Source organism: Marmota marmota, unplaced genomic scaffold (assembly GCF_001458135.2).
Source record: "Marmota marmota marmota unplaced genomic scaffold, marMar, whole genome shotgun sequence".
In the NCBI taxonomy this organism is placed as follows: domain Eukaryota; kingdom Metazoa; phylum Chordata; class Mammalia; order Rodentia; family Sciuridae; genus Marmota; species Marmota marmota.
The window spans coordinates 1,099,316-1,121,629 of NW_026000139.1; the positions used below are offsets into that span (position 1 = coordinate 1,099,316).

General features: G+C 48.3%; 1 protein-coding gene and 1 long non-coding RNA gene across 16 annotated transcripts in view; one reads left to right on the top strand and one right to left on the bottom strand.

Annotated features, from left to right (window-relative positions):
* Cit (citron rho-interacting serine/threonine kinase) overlaps positions 1-22,215 on the top strand; it is a 160,855-nt gene extending 138,640 nt beyond the window's left edge. For 9 of the 15 annotated variants that reach the window (XM_048785710.1, XM_048785709.1, XM_048785714.1 and 6 more), the window contains 17 exons: positions 2,423-2,560; positions 3,078-3,258; positions 3,404-3,495; positions 3,987-4,091; positions 4,309-4,478; positions 5,219-5,263; positions 5,736-5,816; positions 5,990-6,125; positions 8,565-8,704; positions 11,052-11,144; positions 12,293-12,401; positions 12,496-12,624; positions 13,257-13,337; positions 14,748-14,826; positions 14,954-15,133; positions 18,462-18,765; positions 19,736-22,215. In XM_048785710.1, coding sequence (XP_048641667.1) covers positions 2,423-2,560; positions 3,078-3,258; positions 3,404-3,495; positions 3,987-4,091; positions 4,309-4,478; positions 5,219-5,263; positions 5,736-5,816; positions 5,990-6,125; positions 8,565-8,704; positions 11,052-11,144; positions 12,293-12,401; positions 12,496-12,624; positions 13,257-13,337; positions 14,748-14,826; positions 14,954-15,133; positions 18,462-18,765; positions 19,736-19,759 — 2,087 coding nt within the window. In that variant the 3' untranslated portion in view covers positions 19,760-22,215. The remainder of the gene's footprint in view (positions 1-2,422; positions 2,561-3,077; positions 3,259-3,403; positions 3,496-3,986; positions 4,092-4,308; positions 4,479-5,218; positions 5,264-5,735; positions 5,817-5,989; positions 6,126-8,564; positions 8,705-11,051; positions 11,145-12,292; positions 12,402-12,495; positions 12,625-13,256; positions 13,338-14,747; positions 14,827-14,953; positions 15,134-18,461; positions 18,766-19,735) is intronic. The other 6 variants (XM_048785713.1, XM_048785716.1, XM_048785718.1 and 3 more) reach the window with 2 other exon arrangements.
* Positions 13,112-18,212, bottom strand: LOC125611284. The gene is made up of 2 exons (XR_007341431.1): positions 16,716-18,212; positions 13,112-13,378 (listed from the first exon to the last, which is right to left on the bottom strand). It is a non-coding gene; the product is annotated as an uncharacterized LOC125611284 (long non-coding RNA).
* Positions 22,216-22,314: the final 99 nt, after the last annotated feature.

Below are 22,314 nucleotides of genomic sequence, written 5' to 3' on the forward strand. Positions count from 1 at the left end.
TTACTTCATGCTTTCAGAGGACTACCCAGATGGTATGGGTATACGATTCACCTATTAAACCAGACCCCTGCTGTTGGGCACTTAGATTGTTTCCCTATAACCACAGACACGCTGCAGAGAACAGCCTGTACTTCTGTAGGTGTTGTGGCTGTGGAATAAACTGTTGGGAAATGAGTCATTGGGTTAAAGGTTTTGTACATTTCAAGTGTAGATAGTTTGTGGCAGTTTAATTAGCTATTGACAGGGTAAGGAATTTTGTTTGTGTTCCTAAGGATACTCTGTTCACCTTGAGATGGAAAGGACTTCTACAAAGGCCAAGGAGAGTGGTTTGGAAAGGCTTGGGGAAAACAGAGCAGAACCGTGGCTTAGCATCGTGATATCACCATCAAAGCCGCTGGGGCTGTGAGTCTCCACGGCATTTCACTATTGCTCTTGTTTCTTTTCCACCATGAGGTGGTCTCTTCCTATGTTTACATAACACCTTGAGTCAAAGAGCTTTGCTCTAGAAGTCATCCAGATGGTGTTGGGAACCTAGAGGAAAGCGTGGTTCCTGGCTGTGGTGCTCACTGACGAGCATCGGAGAGCAGCCTCCTGGGAGGTGTGAACGCTTCTCCTTCTCTGGCTGCGCCTTCCAGCTCACAGTGCATTGCTGTTATCCTTCCTCATGAAGGAAAGGAAGAGAGCCGACCATTCAGAGGGACATGTCCAGAGCTTTTCTATCTAAAGTTGCCTCTAATTAAGTCACCGTTGAGAGGAAACCGGTTAAACTGGGGGTGAAGGGTTGGCCTTACAGCATAGATGTAAGAATCAGTTCTTTGAGACTAAAAAGTTGATTTATGAACAAAAGGAGATCATTCATGGAAAAACTGGACATACATAGAGAATTCTTCAGTCAGTACATATACATAAAATTGAGAGATTCTTTAGTTCATAATAATTACTTTTAAATGGGATTTTTCTCCCGTATGTTTATTGGTGCATTATAGTTGTGTGTGATGGTGAGCTTCATTGTTGCACATTCACACATTCAAACAACATGACAATATAATTTGGCCAATGTCATTCCCTGGGGTTTCTTTCCATTCTCCTTACCCCTTTAAATTGGATTTTGAAAAGCTCTAGATATATGATTTCATCTGAAAAGCAAAGCCTTTATGACTAAAATATTTACAATTAATTTTAAAGCTTGTTTTCTTTATGACCCCAAACATATACTATAGGATGATCAATCTACTAGGAAATAAAACCCAATTCCTGCTGGGTGCAGTGGCACATGCCTATAATCCCAGTAGCTCAGGAAGCTAAGGCAGGAGGATTTTGAGTTCAAAATCAGCCTCAACAACTTACTGAGGCCCTAAGCAGCTCAGTGAGACCCTGTCTCTAAATAAAATACAAAAAAGGGCTGGGGATGTGGCTCCGTGGTTAGGCACCCCTGGGTTCAACACCTAATACTAAAACAAACAACTTAATAACAGGTGGTGGGTACTTGAAGTTGATTCATAAAAATTTAGATGCATCTGTTTGTGTCAAAATACTTTCATAGGCTGCAACTAACCTACTCTAATGTTTTTTTTTTTTTTAAAAACAGTTTTATTTAAAGATAATTCACATATGATAAAATTCATCCATTTAAATTGTACAGTTCAGTGTTTTTCAGTAAGATCTGCTTTCTATCTCTGGATTTGCTCCTCTGGGTTCCTATCAGTGGGATCATACCATGCGTGGCCTTTTGTGTCTGGCTCCTTCCACGAGTGTGATGTATTTGAAGTTCACCCGCATTGTAGCAGGTGTCAGTACGCAGTTTCCTTTTATGACTGTATGCATGGTATTCCTTGGCACAGGGAATGATCATCAATGGGCTTTTGGATCATCTGTACTTTTTTCCTGGCATAAATCATGCTGGTGTGGATAAGTGTTTTCAGTTCTCTTGGGTGTGTATCTGGGAGAGGACTTGCTGGGTCAGACAGTGACTTTGTTTAGCTTGCTGAGGATCTGCCAGGCTCAGGTCCAAAGTGGCTGCACCATTTCACTTTCCCCCTGGCCAAGTACAAGGGCTCCAATTTTTCCACATTCTCACCAACTCTTGTTTTTCCATTTCTGGGTCCTAGATGTCCTTAGTGGTGGTGAAGTGGCATTGCATTGTGGTTTTGATTTGCATTTCCCTAATGGCTGTGATGTTGAGCATCTTTTCATGTGCCTATTGGCCATTTATTTATCCACTTTGGGGAGATATCTATTCAAATCCTTGACCCACTTTTTAATTGAGCTGTCTTTTTATTACTGAGTTGTGAGAGTTCTTTATGTATTCTAGACACAAGTTCATAATCAGATATGATTTGCAAATATTTTCCCCTCATTTTGTGGGTGACTCCTCACTTTCATTTGCAGTACTCTGATGATTTAATTTTTTCCCCCCTTTCAGAATATAGCCGGCGTCTTAAGGAGCGCATGCACCACAATATTCCTCACCGATTTAACGTAGGACTGAACATGCGAGCCACAAAGTGTGCTGTGTGTCTGGATACTGTACACTTCGGACGTCAGGCATCCAAATGTCTCGGTAAGAGAAGTGGTGGTGCGTCTGTGGTGGGCCCTGTTTCTCCATCTGAGGAACCCATCAGGTGGAGGCCATGTTTTCCTAAGTTCCTCATCGTGAGATGCATTTGTAGCCAAGCTCTTCATTTTAGTGGGAGGACACTATTTTTACCCCATTGAAGCAATGATCCTATACTCCTGGCTGCAGCTCAGGCTGTGCAGTGCCCTCATCTCTGTCGGTGTCCAGCCGTTTTGCCAGGATGGCTTCTCCCTGTCTTCTCCCACAGAACCATACAGACACATCCTTTGCGCACCTGTTTGTGGGCAGCCTGTATCGAAGCCAGGGAAACTGGGTTGGGAGCATGTGGCTGTCTTGTTTCCTGCCTCTGCGGAGGCCCTGCCCTTGGGAAGCCTTAAGGACGAGCTGGTTGCTGGGCCTGTATACAGTAGCTGCTTGGGTGTGAGACTCCCCAGGCTCGGCTGGAAGGCCACACTCTGAGCCCAGAGAGCGTGTTTTCAGGGTGTTCACTGCTCTCCCCTAGAATGTCAGGTGATGTGTCACCCCAAGTGCTCCACGTGCTTGCCAGCCACCTGCGGCCTGCCCGCCGAATACGCCACACACTTCACCGAGGCCTTCTGCCGTGACAAAATGAACTCCCCGGGTCTGCAGACCAAGGACCCCAGCAGCAGCCTGCACCTGGAAGGGTGGATGAAAGTGCCCAGGTATTGTTGCAGGGTGGCTTGGGGTCCCCAGGTGTTGGTGCTGAAGGCCACGGGCCGATGCCTTTTCGAGGGTCCCCTCCCCTGGGTCCTTCAGACTGATTCTTCTGAGTTCCAGCATTTTCCTTTCCCAATTTTCTTTTCCCAGGAATAACAAACGAGGACAGCAGGGCTGGGACAGGAAGTACATTGTCCTGGAGGGATCCAAAGTCCTCATTTATGACAATGAAGCCAGAGAAGGTAAATTAATAATTCAGGGGGAACTGCACTGCACGTGGCTAACCCAGGTCTCCCAGCGTTGGCGTGAAGGCGTTGTTTGGACTGCCTCGCGAGCCTTCTACGCTCTCCCATTTTTGAAAATTAAAAGCCAAATGACTTCTCTAAAGGTTATTGGTGCGATACTCACATCTATAGGTCTCCCCCCCGGAGAGCCCGCAGGGTGCTGCCCTGAAGATTCCACCTGCTAATGCCTCAGAGAACTTCCGCCTCAGCCAACTAACCCATAAATCCGCATCGTCATCAGAAATTTGACTGTGCCACTCATCTGACACACTTTATTTTTTTTTTTTATCTTCCCTCTCTGCACACCTCTTTCCCTTCTTTGTTCTCGTGCGCCTCTCTCTACACGCGTCCCCTGTCTCTGTCCCCCTCTCTCTCTGCTCTGCTCTTCTCCCCTCGTTCTTGTGCCTGTTCTTTTGTTTTTCTTTCTGCCCCTTCCTCTTTGCACCAAGCTGGACAGAGGCCGGTGGAAGAATTTGAGCTGTGCCTTCCCGACGGGGATGTATCTATTCATGGTGCCGTTGGTGCTTCCGAACTCGCAAATACAGCCAAAGCAGGTGAGGGCAGGTGGGCCGGGCGTGGCAGATCAGCCGGGGCTGGAGGGGAACATGAGGGTTGGCTCTGCCAAGGAAGCCCACCTTCTCTGGCTCCCCTGGCTTCGTGGTGACGGGGACCGTGTGGTTTGGTGGGCTGTCTTGTATCTCAGGGCCATCCCTGCCAGTGAGAATGGGGGAAGTCCACACCCAATCCTGTGCTCTCTGTGGAATCTCCTAGATGTCCCATACATACTGAAGATGGAATCTCACCCGCACACCACGTGCTGGCCCGGGAGGACCCTCTACCTGTTAGCTCCCAGCTTTCCTGACAAACAGCGCTGGGTCACCGCCTTAGAATCAGTTGTCGCAGGTGGGAGAGTTTCTAGGGAGAAGGCAGAAGCCGATGCCGTGAGTATGCCCGGGGGCGGAGTTCGGTAACTTACCTTGGGGTCCCCTGGGTTGTCCTGGTGTCCCTTGGGCTGCCCTCTGGGGGGTGACAGCACTAGACAGTGATGACCAGGAGTTCTGTGGCAATGAGGTGAAACGCCAAGGCGGGAATGGAGCATCTCAAGCCCTCTGAGGCAACTCTGAGGAAAGGGGAGGCAGTGGCTAGCCTGCTCTTGGGGCCTGAGGGAGCGTGTGACAGCGGTACAGCCACCTGTGCTCCCTCAAGGGCATCTGCTCTGCTGTTTACTCTGATGAGTTCTTTGGCTTAAAGGCTTGAGTTACAAGCACTTGGCCATGAATCAGCACAGCGGGCTGCCACAGCCACGTCGACTTCAGGGAGGCTCTTCCCAACCTTCCTGGTTGCTCCTGCAGTATTTGCTCTTCTGTGGGCAGGTTTGAAGTCCTACTTATCCTTCAGATGTTAGGAACGTGGGTGTTCCTTGATTGGCATCACTCCCCCCAGAACGTTCGAAGGTGCAAACAGTGCTCATTGCTCATTGGTGTTTGCTCCACTCAAGACCCAACAGCTCTTTTCAGACACTTAGCTCCTAATAAACACTTTAAGGGTTTGCAGTTGGAAAATTCTTAACCATGAGCCTCCTGGAAAGAGCTGTGCTCGCTGGGCAGGCCTGTTTTTGTGAATGTTCTGTATCTCACATGTGAGCCTTTTACTGAGATCCACGTTGATATGTGTACAATAGGCCCGTGGCTGGGTTTTCTACGAGCTTCTGACAGCGTGGGTTCAGGTAAAGAGATTCAGAGGCTGTTGGTTTGCTGCTGACCCCACTGTGCCTTGCACTTTTGCTGCAGCCTTGGGGGTGGGGGCAGCAGGAGCCGTCCATGTGGCTTGCTAATCCTTTGCAGGTGAAATCTGTGTAGCTTCAGCTATTTCCTATTCCAGAGCAGCTCTGTGTCTACACACTCACTTCTGTGTCCAAGCCAAGTTATGACTCTGATGCTAATTAACAACCGCCCCAGAGAAACCCATAATATCTACATCTTGCCTTTGGAGCTCAGATAGAATTACTGGGCAAGAGGCTGGGGGCATAGCTCTGTGGTGGAGTGCTTGCCTAACCTACACAGGCCCTGGGTGCTATCCCCAGTGCCAAAACCCAACAACAACAAAAAAGGGGGTGGGGAGCTAGGAGAAAATGTATTTTCTGAGTTTGACTTTAAGCTTCTCTTTTTCGTTTCATCTTTCCTTTCACATATGAAAAGAAATTGCTTGGAAACTCCCTGCTGAAACTGGAAGGTGATGACCGGCTGGACATGAACTGCACACTGCCCTTCAGTGACCAGGTAACATATTTTCTGGGCACTGTCAGCCAGTGTATGGCTACAGCCACACACCGTCGAGAAAGGGAGGACTGTGTAGGCTTTGTGGCTCTTCTGCTTTTTTTTTCACGTCATGGTGACGTGACTGTGCTTAACTTTGGACTTCTGTCCTTAACTTTGGACTTCTGTCCTTACAGGTGGTGTTGGTGGGCACCGAGGAAGGGCTGTATGCACTGAATGTCTTGAAAAACTCCTTAACCCATGTGCCAGGAATTGGAGCAGTCTTCCAAATTTATATCATCAAGGACCTGGAGAAGCTACTCATGATAGCAGGTGTGAGGCCAAGGCACAGCCCTTTCCTTTCCTTTTAAGGGAAACAACTTAAGAGCTAGGTTTCAGGCTTGTGAGGCATAAAGCAGGCTGTCCTGGTGGAAGGCTGGAGCAGCAGTGGCTCTTTCCTCCTGAGGGATGCCAAGCCTCGGCTGACGGGCCCTTTTTGTCCACGTTTGGTTCCCTTTTGGTGTTCAGTTGAGCATAGTCTGACACCTGCAAAGAACATCTGACCATTATGCCTATAGTGAAGAATGCTTAGGTTAGTCAGCTTTTCATTACTATAATGAATCACCTGAGACATGCTATTAATGAAGAAAAGAGGTTTATCTAGCTTGTAGTTCTGGAAGTTCAAAGTCCAAACAGTACAGCGCTGACTGGGTGAGGCCAACCCTTGGCTGCATTACCTCATGGGTAGAGAGCATGGTGGGAGGGCTTTCAGGAGCAAGCAGACTCCACACAGGAGAGCTGGGTGGGGCCAGACTTGCTTCCTCTATAATATCCCTCTCCAGCACTCAAGGGGTCTCACAAGAACTCCATTCTGAGAGCATGTCTCCAGGGACCCCAGGACCTTCCACTGGGTCTCACCACTTAAAGATTCCATAGCACTTCCCACCAGTGCTACCCTGGGGACCAAGACTCCAATCACATGGACTCTTGGGGCTCCCCAGAGCATATCTAAACCATGGCGAGTGCCAAGCCTCAAAGATTCATCAAAGTCAAATTCCTTGTCCTGATTGGATCAGCAGCACTGTGGGCCTTGGCCTTCCTAGAGTTTCCTGCTCTCACAATCTCTGTGTGATTACTTCCTGATCTTTCTTATGTCTCTGAATGCTCAGAGACATGTCATCTAGATTCACCATGGGCTCACATTTTTTTTGGTACTGAGGACTGAACCCAGGGGTGTTTTACCACTGAGCTACCTCCCCAGTCCTTTTTTATTTTATTTTTTAAATTTTGAGGCAGTGTCTTTCAGAGAATCTTGCAAAGTTGCTGGGGCTGACTTGAACTTGCTGTCCTCTTGCCTCAGCCTCCCGAGTTGCTGGGATCACAGGGATGTGCCTCTGCACCTGGTTTCCACTTGCTAACATTTTGTTAGTTTCCTTTCTTCCTCCATGTGCGGGTATCCTACGAGCAAGGGCATTCTTTCACATGACCATGGCACAATTTGTTTTTTTTTTTTTTTTTCCTTTGTTGGCAAATTTTTTTTTTAAAGGAAAAACAGTATTATTGACTCAGCATTCAAAACATGTTTTAGGTGTGGCTGGGTCCACAGACTGAAGTGACGTGGCCAGAGACTGGTACTCCTGGAATGGTGGCTCTGTGCTGTCCCTTTCCTCCCGGCCTGTTGCCTTCCTCCATTCCTGTTTTCCTTCCTGATTATATGGTTGAGTAGTTGTAGGTTCACAGCAAAACCGAGAGGAAGGCACAGAGATTGGCATGCAGCCCCCTCCCACTCCCCAGCCCCCCGCATCATCAGCGTCCACACTGCCTGGTACGTTGGTTGCTGTTGAGGAACCTGCACGGGCACTTTGTCATTGCCCAAAGCCCACAGTGTCTGTTGGCTTCACCCTTGGTGTTCCACTTTCTCTGGGTTTTGGCAAACTTATGCTGGTATGTGCATGTGGGAAAGTTTCACATGGTATGATTTTTTTTTTTGCCTTCAGGAAATTTTACCCTTGCCATAATACAATAGTCTGATACATTGCCCACAGTCCGATTTTACCTGGGGCCCAGTAATGTTTTTTATAGTGTCTTCCCCTCAACTCATGGTTCAACCCAAGGTTGCGCTTAATCCTGTCTTTATCTGGAACGGTTCCCATCCTTCCATTTGTCTTTCTTGACATTGACGTATTTGCATAGTCAAAGCCTGTTGTTTTATAGAATTTCTTCTCCTTGTTGCTCCCAGACATTCTTTCTTTACCCAGGAGTATGTTTAAAAGTTCAGTTCTTCCTCCAATCTTATGTCTGCAGAATTTCCCCCCTTAGAATCTGGACTAAAAGGCCAAATGTTTCCATCTGAGATCTAAAATAGTGAGCATCCCTAATTTGAAAACCCGAGCCATTTTGAGTGCTAATGAGGTGCTACAGGTCAACAATTCCAACTGCCCTCACATGATAGACAAGTCATTGTCAAATTGCAGAAGCTCTTAAAGTATGTCATAAAATCATCTTGCAGCCATGTATATAAAGCATATATGAAACAAAATAATTTTGTATCTAGACTTGAGTCCCACCCCCAAGTGATCTCATTATGTTTATATAAATATTCCAAAATCTGAAATCTGAGGCACTTGTGATCTCAAGCAATTCAGATAAGGGGTGCTCAGTGTAGAGGGGTGTATGGAAATCTCAGTAGCTTCTATTTGGAACTAGACCGGGCCTCCCTCCCTGTCTTCACTACTCCCTTCACGCTGACGGAGGCTGCTCCTTTCCCCTCAGGAGAAGAGCGGGCCCTGTGTCTGGTGGACGTGAAGAAAGTGAAGCAGTCCCTGGCGCAGTCGCACCTTCCCGCCCAGCCAGACATCTCGCCCAACATCTTCGAAGCTGTGAAGGGCTGCCACTTGTTTGCTGCTGGCAAGGTTAGTGCTCCTCAGGCCTCCACTGGTGGAATGTCCAATGTCCTTGAAGTCGCCAATAGCTCCTTGACCTGACCTTGAAAGTCAAGCATCCCTCAGACTGGTTTGAATTGCTGTTGCTTCCTTTGGGCCTGCGAAATGATCTGGGTAGCCTTGAAATTTGCACAGGTTTTGAATTGGAAAGAAACACAAGAATAAGGTGAGCAAAACTAAAAGGTTGATCCGTAATTTTAGAAGTGTGTATGTGTGATGAGCATTTTTTTTTTTTTTTTAAGAAAAAAAAATCCTAACATAGAACCCCATGTCTGATCTGGATGGAAAGACAATTAATAAATTGAGATTTACAGATTTACAGAGATTTACAGATTCTAGAGATTTACAGATTCTAACTTACGACGTTTAGACAGTCATTCCTCAGTATCTGAGGAGGATTGGTTCCAGAACCACCCCCCAACAACATACCAAAATCCGAGGACGCTTAAGTCCTTTGTACCCTGTAGGATGGTAGTGTTTGTACCTTTGTATGTGACCTGTGTACATTTTCCCACGTTCATGAAATCAACTCTAGATTATTTATAATACATAATTCAATATAAATGCTATCTAAGTAGTTATTCTGTATTGTTTAGGGAATAATGATTTTTGGTACAGAGGCAGGTTTTTTCCTGCTGAATATTTTCAGTCTGTGTCAGTTGAACGTGCGGCTGTGGAGCCTATGGATGCCGAGGACCAAGCATGCCATGGAGCCGCTCACCAGCACTCAAGGGATTCTCTTGTGATTTCTAGTATATTGAAATTTTGCACATAAACACGTTTGTTTGCCTTCTCCTTTAAATATGTTTTATCATGGTCTGGGGCTGTAGAGCACCTGCCTAACGTGTGAGGATGTGGGTTCAATTCCCAGCATCACAAAAAATAAATAATTTTTTTTTTATTAAAAGTGAAGAACATTTATGGACATATACAGACCTACACATACAACTCTAGTGAAGTCTGGAGCAAGCCACTTCCCTCGCTCCAGAAATAGCTTGCTGGTCATTGCTCAGAAGGCTACTCAGATGGCATTGACTGAGAAAACCCCTCTGTGTGTGACCTCCAAGACCTCTGCCCTAGGGCTGCAGGACTAGACAGGGAGGGGACCTTTTCCTTCCCTGAGGTTACTGATGCTCGGTCTTTGATTTCACTTGTACTAACTGTAAACAGAGGACACTTTGGGTTTTATTGAACAAGTGCTTCTGGCGTGGCATTGCTTCATTGGTCATTAATTTTTGCCTTTGTCTTTGTTTTTTCTTCCTTTAGCTTTCCTGGCTTTCTTCCATTATTCTTTGTTGTAATATAATTTAAACTTATTAACTTTTCAGGGTATTTTTCTAATATAACCATTTTAGGGCCACACATTTCCTTCTAACTACTAGTTCAGTTGTGCCCTATAAATTTTGATATTATAACTTGTTATAATTGTTCTACATGTTTAAAAATTTCTCCTGTGAATGATGAGTTACTTAGAAATGTGCATTTTAGTTTCCAAGTTTTCATATTTTAAAATTACAAATTATTTTTATTTTTTAAATACTAAAAAAAGTATGAGACATAAACCTGTAAGTGATAAAGCCAAGTGATGTAATAAACACCCCTGAACCTGCTATCCAAACCAAGAAATAGAACTGTTCCTCCTCTATTCCTCTCCTTTCCTGCCCAATTGCTGACCTTCATTTCAGGACAATTTGAACAATAAGTATCTTTTCACCCTTGATGAATGGCAAAGATCTGGTTGTAGGGGGGTGAAAAAGAGGGATTCAACTCTAGAAAAAGGGAGTTTTGATGTGGAATCTGTAGGTACAGGCCTAAGCTAAGAGCATTTTCATTTATACTGGAATTGTCTTTAAATTCCTGTAGCAATTTCTATTACCTTTCCTCTCCTTTCCCTTATCCTGTCCTGCCCCCTTCTCCCAGGGGAAGGTTGTCAGAAGAATCTGTCTCTAGCTAAAGGCACATGTGTGCAAAACGTGGGTGCTATCAGGTGGATCCTGAGGCCTTCCCTGGATCCCAGCTACAGTGGTGTTTCAACCAGCAGACATTTGATAACGTCTGAAGACATTTTTGATTGTCACAACTGGAGGGTGCTATAGTCATCTCGTAGGTCCAGACCCTGATGCTTCCCATCATCCTGCAATATGCAGGACACCCCTCTGCCCCACCACCACACCAAAGAACAAACTGGTCCAGATTGTCAGTAGGTCTGAGGTGGAGAGATCCTGCTCCAAACTGGTGTTCCTTACCTAGTTTTGCTCCAGAGCCAGGGTGCCCATGGGTGACTCTTTCTTTCTCTTTTTTCCCTTTGGTTTTGCAGATTGAGAATGGGCTCTGTATCTGTGCAGCCATGCCCAACAAAGTCGTCATCCTCCGCTACAACGAAAACCTCAGCAAGTACTGCATTCGGAAGGTGAGTCACAGCCCTGCCATCCTGTTCTCCCAAGGATCCCGCGTGGAGTGTTTCTGTCAGGGAGCAGCGTGTGCCCCTTCTATTCTGCCACCATTCAGCCTGGGGTCACCTCCCTAGAGAGTGAGACCCTTCCCTTCTGGAAGAGCCCAGAGCCACTCATAGCTGTGGTTGATAGTTTAGTCTGTGGGTTTACTGAGCGCCCATTGGCACCAGGGACTAAGCTGGCCATCCACAGTTTGCAGGACAGTTCTCCAGTGTTCAGGTAGGACAGTTGGAGCTGGGAGACAACCTAGGCTACAAAGTCAAGACCACATCTGAAGTTCAGTTTCCCTAGTCTTCCCTAGTATCATGCTGTTTCAGTTTCCCCTTCCCTCATCCCTGGTAGGTGGCCAGTCCATAGTCAGTGGTGATGATAGTGCTGGCGGGAGTTCCAACCGTAAGTTGAGGAAAATTGTCACAACTCATTACTGCTTTATGATTCCTAGCCACCGATTAGAACCCCTGGTGTTTTGACCACAGGATTGGCCTAAAAACAAATATAAATAATGAGCAAGTGGACAATTAAGGTAGGAATGCAGTGATTATGAAGACAGTAAGTACTACGTAATAGAGGTTTCTGTTAGAAACTTAGAAGCCGGGGCTGGAGTTATGGCTCGGTGGTAGAGCCCTTGCCTGGCATGTGTGAGACCCTGGGTTTGATCTTCAGCATCACACACGTATAAATAAAATAAATGATCCATTGGCAACTAAAAAAAATATTAAGAAAAAAAAGAAACTTAGAAGCCAGCAAAAGGAAGGAGACCATTCCTCACCACCCCTGTTAATAGTTGTGTAGTTTTCCAGTTTTCTCTCCAATAAGAACGAATTGTTAAAATTCTACCTTTTCATTGAAATAGCACTTCTGGCCCTGCCCCGCCTTTTGTCTGCAATTGGCTTTCTTTTCCAAAAAAGCCTGGTGTTGTGTAGAGTATCGGGAAAAGGGTAGCAGAGGGACTGCGGGCTGTCCTGAGAGGCGTGAAGGGTGACAGTGTCGCAGTTCTGGCAGCGACTACCTACAAAGCGTGGCTAGATGCTTCAGGCAGAAACAGAAGAGCAGAGGAGCCAGCTGTCCTGTGTCATCTCCTGTCCTTCTCTGCCCTCTGTCTCAGGAGATCGAGACCTCAGAGCCCTGCAGCTGCATCCACTTCACCAATTATAGTATCCTCATCGGAACCAACAAATTCTACGAAATCGACATGAAGCAGTACACGCTAGAGGGTAGGGCTGGTGTCCCCTCGCCACCCGCTGCGTGGCCTGGGCCTTGTAGGGTCAGAAAGCCCTCCTGAAGCCCACCTCCCACCTGCCTTTACAGAATTCCTGGACAAGAACGACCACTCCTTGGCGCCTGCTGTGTTTGCTTCCTCTTCCAACAGCTTCCCCGTCTCCATCGTGCAGGTGAACGGGGCAGGGCAGCGAGAGGAGTACCTGCTGTGCTTCCACGGTGCGTCCTGCTTGCTCCTGTGGGGCTGGGGGGCTGGGAGCCAGGCCGGGGCCAGGCCGTGGGGACCTGGGGCAGGGCCTGCTGAGAGTACGGAGGTGTTGGTCCAGCACCTGAGGCCTCTGGGCTCCTACTGCCCACCAGGCACACCCCCTCCCATCCTCCGCACAGAGCAGCCCCATCTTTCCTTCTCTGTCCCTCACTTGCTTGCTCTCTTTCCTTTCTCGTCCTCTGGCTGGCCTGTCTTCCTCCCTCCCTCCTTTTCTCCCTTCCCCTCTCTCTGTTGATATTTTCTTTACTTTTTAAAAATATTAAAAAATCTGGGTCCCCCCTATCCCTGGGTCTCTGCCTCCTTGATCTCTGTACCCACTTCCTGTCTCTTCCGCTTTCCCCCCACCCTTTCTTTTCCTACATTCACCTCCCTTTTGTTTGATCCCTCTTTCTTTAATAAAATAAATACTATATCGTCATTTTAAATAAAACAAGGAGATGGTCAGCAGGTCTTCAGGTTTTATTGATTCAGTTAAATCTGGCCAGTTGTCCCTGGGATCTGTCCTCATTCTTGTGTCATGGTGTGTGTCCCCAATGCCCTCCACTCCTCTGATGCTGAAGCCCCATCTCTTGATGCCTTGCAGAATTTGGGGTGTTCGTGGATTCTTACGGAAGACGTAGCCGCACAGATGATCTCAAGTGGAGCCGCTTACCCTTGGCCTTTGGTGCGTGATGCATGGTGTGGGGGCTCCTCCTTTGCCAGAGCCTGTGTTATGGGAAAGAGTTGCAGGTGGAATTCTTTTTGCCTTAAGTACTGTGTCATGCATTTCATCAGACACTGGGCGCCATGTATAACAGTCACCTAAGTGAATGTACATGACAGAAGATTCTGAGGCTTACTGAAGAATTGCCTAAGCCAGCTCCACCAGGCCACAGTTCAGCCTTGGAAAATATTTGTTAAGCTCTCATCATAGAAAGAAGACCATTTGCTGTGGACTTATTTAAATCATTTCCAAACACTATGTATTGTCCCACAGTATAGCCAAATACCTGCCAACATAACCAGTTCTAATTAGGCAGAGTGGTTAAGCCACGTCCATACCTTTATAAGCGTCAACAACACTGTAATGAACATCCTTGAACAAATATTTGTACACTTATCAAATAGTATCTCCAGATGACGGGTCCCTAAAAGTAGAGTTTCTGAGTCCAAGAGTAAATACCCGCATACGTGCAAATATGCACACACACACAACTTGTGTGAGTTTTCTGGAATATCATTTGGCTGAAATACCCTTTAAGGCCATTTTATTTATATATTACTGCATGATATGCCATTCCTAAACTTAGTGACCTAAAACAGCACCTTGTCGTTGCTCATGAGTCTGTGGTCTGGTTGGACACCTGTGCTCCACGTGTTGTTGACAGTCTCTCACACACAGAGTAGGGACTTCCGCTGGGGCTGGTGGCTGGAGGCCTCCTCAAAGAGTATGGACTTACAGGCTGGCAGCTTTGGCACCGTCTCCACATTCTGGTTCAAGGGGCCACGGGGTGGGTGCGTATTCACGGCAAGGGAACTGCGTGGGGATTTGAGTCCTGGGAAGCATGACTGAGAGTCTACACCCACATAATGGTTTGCCCCAAGGAATAAAAGTGAGAATCAACAGTGCCATTATATCCTCTACAGTTTCAGTGGTACTATACAGAGAGATGAGTGACTTAATATAGAGAGAGAATATTAAGACCAGAAATATCTAATTAGCTAAGTGCAATCTTTTTAAATTTTTGACGATGTATACAATTAGTTTAATAGTATACCATGAGAAGTCTCCCATGTTTCCCATTTGCTATATTCTTTCTCTGTACTCCACTAAAGGAAGAAAAATTTGAATCACTTATATTTCCAGTGCTTTTTGCAAATAATCTCATAAAATATATATTCTTATCCCCACCTTTATAAAATTTCATTGTGTATGTATATGTAGGGGTGTGTGTGTAAAGCGCTTGGAGGAAAGAGTCCTGCAGGGGGGGGGGAGTGCTAGATCAAAGGGGACCTCACAGCCAGGCTTTAATTTTCCCTCTTTGAACCCTCCTCTGCCTTTGCTCCTCCTCCACGGTCCCCGGTGGCCACGCAGCCTACAGAGAACCCTATCTGTTTGTGACCCACTTCAACTCACTGGAAGTCATTGAAATCCAGGCACGCTCCTCGCTGGGGTAAGCACCACACCTCTGTGCTCTGAGAACTCCATCTTCAGGGGTGGGGGCAGGGTCCCAGGGAGGGGCAGGTGTTTCTTCCTAACCACTCCCCAGTGACTGCCAACTCTTGTCTGGAACTCTGTAGGACCCCTGCCCGAGCGTATCTGGAAATCCCGAACCCACGCTACCTGGGCCCTGCGATTTCCTCAGGAGCGATTTACCTGGCCTCCTCGTATCAGGATAAATTAAGGGTCATATGCTGCAAAGGAAACCTTGTGAAGGAGTCTGGCACCGACCACCACCGGGTCCCCTCCACCTCCCGCAGGTAACAGCCCACCCTCCTCCCCGCTGGGGCTGACGTGCTGCTCTGAAAAGCCAAAGGAAACTTGCTAAACTGGTTGAAGGTTTCTCGTCTCCATTCTGCCCTCAAGCACAAACCACTCATTTCTTGGAGGTCTGTGGCCCAGAAATGGCACAAGCCTTTATAAGCGTCTGGAGAATTAGGAAAGGACCGCTTGTAAAAGGAAAAGGGAGCCTTCCCATCTTTCTCTGGTGGGTGTTTCAGAGGTGCTTAGTCGGGAGCACGGATTGTGCTTCCCTGCTCGCAGATATTCTGCTGAGCTAGTGGTCGGCCACGTGGGAGACGGGCAGTGCGGAGTTGGCCAGGTGTGGCCCTCTCTGATGGGCTCAAAGCCTGGTGGGAGAGAGATGGGAGCAGTCAGGGGATCACAGCATAGGTTGAGGCTCTGGTGGGGTAGTTTAAGCACTAGGGAGGCTCAGGAGGGCCCTGCAGCCTGGACTTGGGGGCCAGGGAGAAGTGAGGCTGGGGGTGACAGACAGGGAAGGCAGTGGGGTACACTGGCAGGAGGAAAGCTGTGCCAAACAGAGGTGCAGGCCCAGAGGCGTGAAGCAGTGGGTGCGGGCCTGGGTTCCCAGCCTGCGTGGTAGCCTCTACGAATGCAGGACCTCCCCAACATGATCACACTGATATTCTTCTTAAATTTCATTCATTTCATAATTTTTGAATTGTTGATCCAATCCCAGGGTGTAGAATGCAAAGGACTGAGAAAGGCACATGGCAGCACAAAATCTCTGCTGGCTCTGTCATGCCTCTCAACTCTCCCCAGCCCCCACCACTTAGGTCCCCATCTAGGAAGGGACCCATGTTTTAAGTTTTTGTGTTTTTACTTAGAAATCTTTTGTACATATCCAAGCATATGTGTGTACAATTCTCTTTTTAAAAATAACACTATGTATTAGTCTATTTTCTGTTGTTGTAATGAAGCACCCCATGCTGGGTAGTGCTTCATTACACTATGGACAAGAGGCTGGCCTCAAACTTAAGATCCTCCTGCCTCAGCCCCAGAGTTGCTGGGAATTACAGGCATGTACCACCATGCTCGGCTCTTTGTTCTTTTTTTAAATATTTTTAGTGGTAGATGGACACAATACCTTTATGTAATTAATTTATTTTTATGTGGTGCTGAGGATCGAACCCAGTGCCTCACCAGTGCTAAGCAAGAGCTCTGCCACTGAGCCCCAGCCCCGGCCCCAGCCCTTCTACATGTCTGGTCAGTGTGGGTCTGTTTGTTGGCAAGTACTGGGGATCCAGCCCAGGTTCTCTTGTGTGCTGGGCGGGCTCTACCTGCCCTCATAAGCATAGTTTTAATCCCAGGAGCTTGCCAAGAATCCACAAGTTATAATAACCAGGTGCTTCCTGATGCCTCCAGAGTGATCACTCAGTGGTCCACTATCTTCCCCTGAAATATCTAGATCCTCCTTAAGTGCTTTCCAAGTCATGCCAGAAACAAGTCAAAATATTGCAATTAGATCCCCCCTCATTGCCTCTTAGATGGCCGGACACCTTGCTTTCAAGACCCTACGTTTCCCAGTAAGGAGTTGCTTACTCTGTAGTTGAAAATGGTTGCAGTATCTGTGAACAGGGATGAAAAATAATGTGTATGGGTCCCTGGGGCCCCTGGGCGTGTCTGGAGAACCGGCAGCCAGTCTTGGTTGTCTCCCACCTTAAGGAACAGTCCTTTTGCTGCCGACTGCTCTGGGCAGGTCAGAATGCACAAGGCTGCTTGGTGGGTGTGATTCACTGCAGGCCTCGTTTTCCTGGTCTGTTTGGCAGAGCAAAAAACATAACTCTTTGCAAAACACATAAAATGGATGTGGAAGATCATTGGTCGTTAATGGCTATGTAGATGGAAGACTGCCTGCTCGGCTTCCAATGATGAGTGTTTCCTTCCTCCCATTCATCTCGGCTGCCGTCCTCCCTGGGCCAGCCTGCTTTCCCTGGGCACCGAGCGCCCTCACGCTGCTCTTTGATGGGCCTCTGAAGACAGGGGTTATGATTTCTCTGCCATTACAATAGGCTTCATGTAGTCCTCCTCTTGGAGTGTATTTGTTATTTGTCTTCGTATCTCAGAGCTGTATGGCTAGATGAGCACATGAACCTTGATTTCAAGATGTAGGAATCTGAGTGTCACTGCTTCACAGACATCACAGGGGTGTGGGCCTTCTGAGCACTGAGTCCCCAGTTAGAGCCCCTGGGAAGCAAGAGAGACATGAAGCTATTCACAGTGAACTGACCACGGTGAGGTGGCCTCTGCTCACTCTCTCCCTGTGCATCTGGATCTGGCTTCTTCAGAGGTCATTAGGCCAGGGATGTGCTGAGGCCTCATGTGGAACTTCCAGGCCCGGGCCAGGGTGGGGAGTTGGGGGGTGCAGCCGGATTGATTGTTCAGAAAGCCCCGTGGAGCCGGGTTGTGGCTCAGTGGGAGAGCACTTGCCTGGCGTGCACGAGGCTCTGGGCTTGATCCCCACCCCTAATAAAGGCCCCAGCGTTTTCAACTGTTCTGTCATCGGCCACCGGCCTCTGGGGGCGATGCTCTGTGAGCTGGCTGGACTGTGGTCGCCCTGCTCGGCCTCCTGACTGTGTCAGCCTGCTACTGCATCCCATGACCTTACTGCCATGACTTAGAACCATCCACATCTGCAGCAGGTGCCACAAAGACTCGTGGAAAGCCACCTACAGGGAGGGGTGACCCACACCAGACTCAAGTGTGGGACAGGTTATGGCAGCTGACAGTGACCAGCACAGGATTTCTGAAAACTGTTCCTTTGCACTGAGGCCCTTGTGGGTCCCTGACTTCTGGATTGTAGCAGGCTTAGCCCCAAAGGAAGGCTTTCTTCTGTCCCTTCCCAGCTCTTGAGGGCACTAGGGCAGCAGGGTGTAGTGGGGATCATGACTTCACACCGACCTGGTTTGGAATCCAGCACAGGCAGTCACCTCGCTGCCCTGTGTCTCCATTTCTTGCCTGTTCAGTGAGGGTCTTGCTTGCTTCCGGCTCCCCGGGATGCTGTGATCCAACAAGATGAGGGGGTCACACACAGGAAGAGCTTCGCCACAGAGCCCGCACAGGAGGCGTGGCCTTTACTGTGGCCAGGAAGTTTGGCTTCCTGTTGTGGTGGCTGCTGCCTTCCCTGTCCTCACTGCCCAGACACAAGAAGCAGGAGGTCCGGGCTCCAGGCCTGGCCTATTTCTAAACAGTGGTGGTGACGTTGAGGTGTGGGGCCACAGAGTAGAAGGGGGACACCCTTTGGGGATCGTGACTCCCCAGCTCCCTGCCCCCTTCTCTTCTTGCCAGCAGCCCCAACAAGCGAGGCCCACCGACGTACAACGAGCACATCACCAAGCGCGTGGCCTCCAGTCCGGCGCCACCCGAAGGCCCCAGCCACCCCCGAGAGCCAAGCACACCCCACCGCTACCGCGAGGGGCGGACAGAGCTACGCAGGGACAAGTCTCCCGGCCGCCCCCTGGAGCGCGAGAAGTCCCCAGGCCGCATGCTTAGCACGCGGAGGGAGCGGTCCCCTGGGAGGCTGTTTGAAGACAGCAGCAGGGGCCGGCTGCCTGTGGGAGCCGTGAGGACCCCACTGTCGCAGGTCAACAAGGTGAGGCGACATTCTGAGGCCTGCATGTCTGTCACAAGGTCCAGAGGCGTGACCTTAGGTGCTGAGGTCACTACTGTTACTCAGGTTTTGTAAGGTACTTGGGTTGGTGAGGAGAGTGTACTGTTTTGAAGAAGGTGCTGCCCGGGCAGATAGGGGGTATGGTAGGCGTGAGGGTGGCTGTGTGGCTGTGTAGGATTGTCCTCAAGTGGGAGTTGCTCCAGGGCGGGACTGTTCCCCTCCCAAGAGGCAAGTGTCAACAGCTCCAGAGCTTTGAGGGGTGTTCTGTGTGAATAAGTGTGTGTGTGTGTGTTTGTGTGTGTGTGTGTGTCCATTAAACACAAATGATAATGTGTTGTACAAAATGTTCTTTGCACAGGATTCCCCCCCCCCTCCCCCCGGAAGGCTACATAGAAACTCAGCAGGGTTGGCCTTCTAGAACTTTGAAGTTTAAAAAATTTTTAAATCATGTGCATGTATTATCTACAGGAGGAAGACTGGGGTTCCCACAAGCAGGACAGGCCTGTGCTTGCTGCCTCTCTGCAGGCCAGCCTGTTCCAGGAGCCTGCTCTGCACGGCTGAGCAACCTTTTTGTCCCCCTTTCTGCATAATGTTCTCCTCCTAGTGCCATCTGCAGTTCACTGTTGGCACCTCTGCAGACAAAGGAGGAAAAACCATTTTTTCAGATTGCTTCTCACTTGTCAGTAAACTTGGCTCTGTGTGTGTGTCAGTGCACATGTGCCCCTCAGGAGAATTTCACAGCTCTGCAAATGTCTAGGTGACTGTCTCCCCCTCGCCACCCTAGTTGAAAGGCTGGCTCTGTGTGTGGGTGCTGCCCTGCACTACCCTCACTGCTGGTCACCAGAGGGACAGACCAGGCACTCCAAATGCCTGTTTAGAATGGTGCAGAGTGAGCCCAGCAGGTCCTGGCTGCGCATGACTAACGCCCTTCTCATTTTTACTTTGCTCGTAGGTCTGGGACCAGTCCTCAGTATAAATCTCAGCCAGAAAAAAAAACAAAAAAACAAAAAAACAAAACAACTCCTCATCTCAAGTCTGCAGGAAAACACCAAACACACTATGGAACTCCACTGCAGGGGACCCCAGCACCCATCTGCTCAGCCACCCACGGCACAGCTGGGCACAGCCCTGCCTCGGCTCGGACACCCCTGTCTCCAGAGGTGCAGGTGGCCGGGGCTCTTGAGAGCTGTCATTGCTTGGGGCCTCCTCCAGGCACCTTCCTGCAGTCACCCTCTTTGCACTTTGTTACTCTTTCAAGCATTCATAAACTTTTGTACCTAGCTCTAGCCTGTACCAGTTCATCAGAGGAAACCAACCGGAACACCAACTGTGGTTAGAATCCTAATTAGCTACTTTAAGATCCTGGGGTTGGTTGGTTTTTCTTTTTGGTTTTCTCCTTTGTTGTTTCTTCTTCTTCTTTTTTTTTTTCAAAGACAACAGAATTCTTAATAGATTTGAATAGCAGTGTATTTCCTGTTGTAGTCATTTTTAGCTAGATCACACCATCAGGTCTCTGCCACTGAAACGTAGTGTAGAAGAGTCCCCATTGTTCCGCTGATCTCCCAAGTTCCTGTCGCTTCATTCTCGTTCCAGTCCATTTTCATAGATGGCCCTGCTTTATGTAGGGTGACATCGTAGCCAAATGTTTACTGTTCTCATTGCCTTTTATGGCCTTGACGACTTCCCCTCCCACCAGCTGAGAATGTACGGAGGTCATCGGGCCTCAGCTTGGAGGCAGTGACCTGGGGCCAAGGGACCTCACCGAGCTTTCCTTCCTCGACCCCCCAGTGTCATCCCCAGCCTGCTGTCCCCGCTTACCATGTAGCTTTGGCCAGGAAAGCATGCAATAGACTTGCTCTGAGCCCAGCATTAATGGGTCTTGGGGTTGGGGTCTTGGGTTGGGAGGGGACTGTCCTTGATGGCGTGTTGCTCCCCACTCTGGGATGGGGAGGAGACCCGTCCAGGAGCTCTGCATGGCGGTTCACTGCATGTGCTGCCCCCTGACCTGGCTGACCCCTTTGGGTTGCGCTGCCAATGTGTTGATGCCATCCCATAGCTCCCGCCGAATCGAGACCCTCTGCCGACTTGCCAACAACTGGCCACAACAAGCTGCAGTCTGTAGCACTGAACAAACAAACAAAACGCTCAAGCCTTACGACCAGAGAAGGACTTCAGCAAACCGCCCCCCACTCGGTTTCCCCTCTGACCCTCATGCTCCCCTGCCGACTTCCTCACGGATGACTGTGTTCACACAAAATCCAGCACGGTTCTACCCTGAAACTGTGACTTCTCAAATGAGCCTTTGCCTAGGGCTAGACATACGACCAGGATGTTAGAGAGAAGCCGCAGCTCAACTCTTCCAGCCCCCTTGGGTTGGCTGGTCCTCCCTAGGTGCAGTGCGGCGCCCCCTATTTCTCTCTGCCTTCTTTCAGAGGGCCGAGTTCCTGGCAACTGGTATAGAACCAACCTAGAGGCTTTGCAGTTGGCAAGCTAACTAGCGGCCTTATTTCTGCCTTTAATCTCCCACAAGGCCTCTCCTGCTTTGGATTCTCCATGATTCTTAGGCATGCCTCAAAACCAAGGCACATCCTAGGTGGGCTGAAGGTAGACCTGTTTCCACCGCAGCAGGTGAACGTGACCGTGTTTTCAACCCATGTGTCCACAGTTCAAGTCACTTTCCAGATTGCAACCTGGCCCAAATACCGGCTCCTTCCTGCTCGTCTCTTAACCTAAGTGCTTTCTTGTTTGAACCACCCATGAACCTCCGTGTTGTAGCCCATTGGCAAGTGTCCTGCTGCTGTGTTTTATGTGTTGCTTGGGATCATATTCTCTTCCCCCTCCCCTAGGGCAGATCTGACTGAATGTTTGCTGAAGTTTTTGTCTCTTGGTCCACAAGTATTTGGAAAGGTCACTGATAATTGGTCTTTCAGTCTTGGCATTTCATTTAGGATCTCCATGAGAAAAAGGGCATCACAAGCCCTGAAAAATGTATATTGTGTGTCTCATTTGTGAAATGCTTCCTGCTATATAGAACTAGCTCAAAAGACTGTACATATTTACAAGAAACTTTATATTCGTAAAAAAAAAAAAGGAAATTGAATTGGTTTCTACTTTTTTATTGTAAAAGGTGCATTTTTCAACACTTACTTTTGGTTTCAACGGTGGTAGTTACGGACAGCCATCTTCATCAGAGGGTTGGGCGCTCCATGTGTCCACCAAGACGCCAGCAGGAAATATCGAAACATGAAATTGCAGTCAAAAGCTTATTAGTATAAATAAGATTCTAGGTCTCCAAAAGTACAGGCTTTTTCTTCATTACCTTTTTTATTCAGAATAAGGATGAGAACATAAGGAACAATCCAAGATCCACCTTGAGAGAGATGAACTTTGTTGTTGAACAATAGTGAAATAAAGCAATGATCTAAAAATGTTTGCTTTGGTGCAATGACCTCATCTTTTCTTGACAGAAACCATAAAAAAAAAAACAAACAAACAAACAAAAAAAACATTGCCAGTGTCTGCATTGGCTTA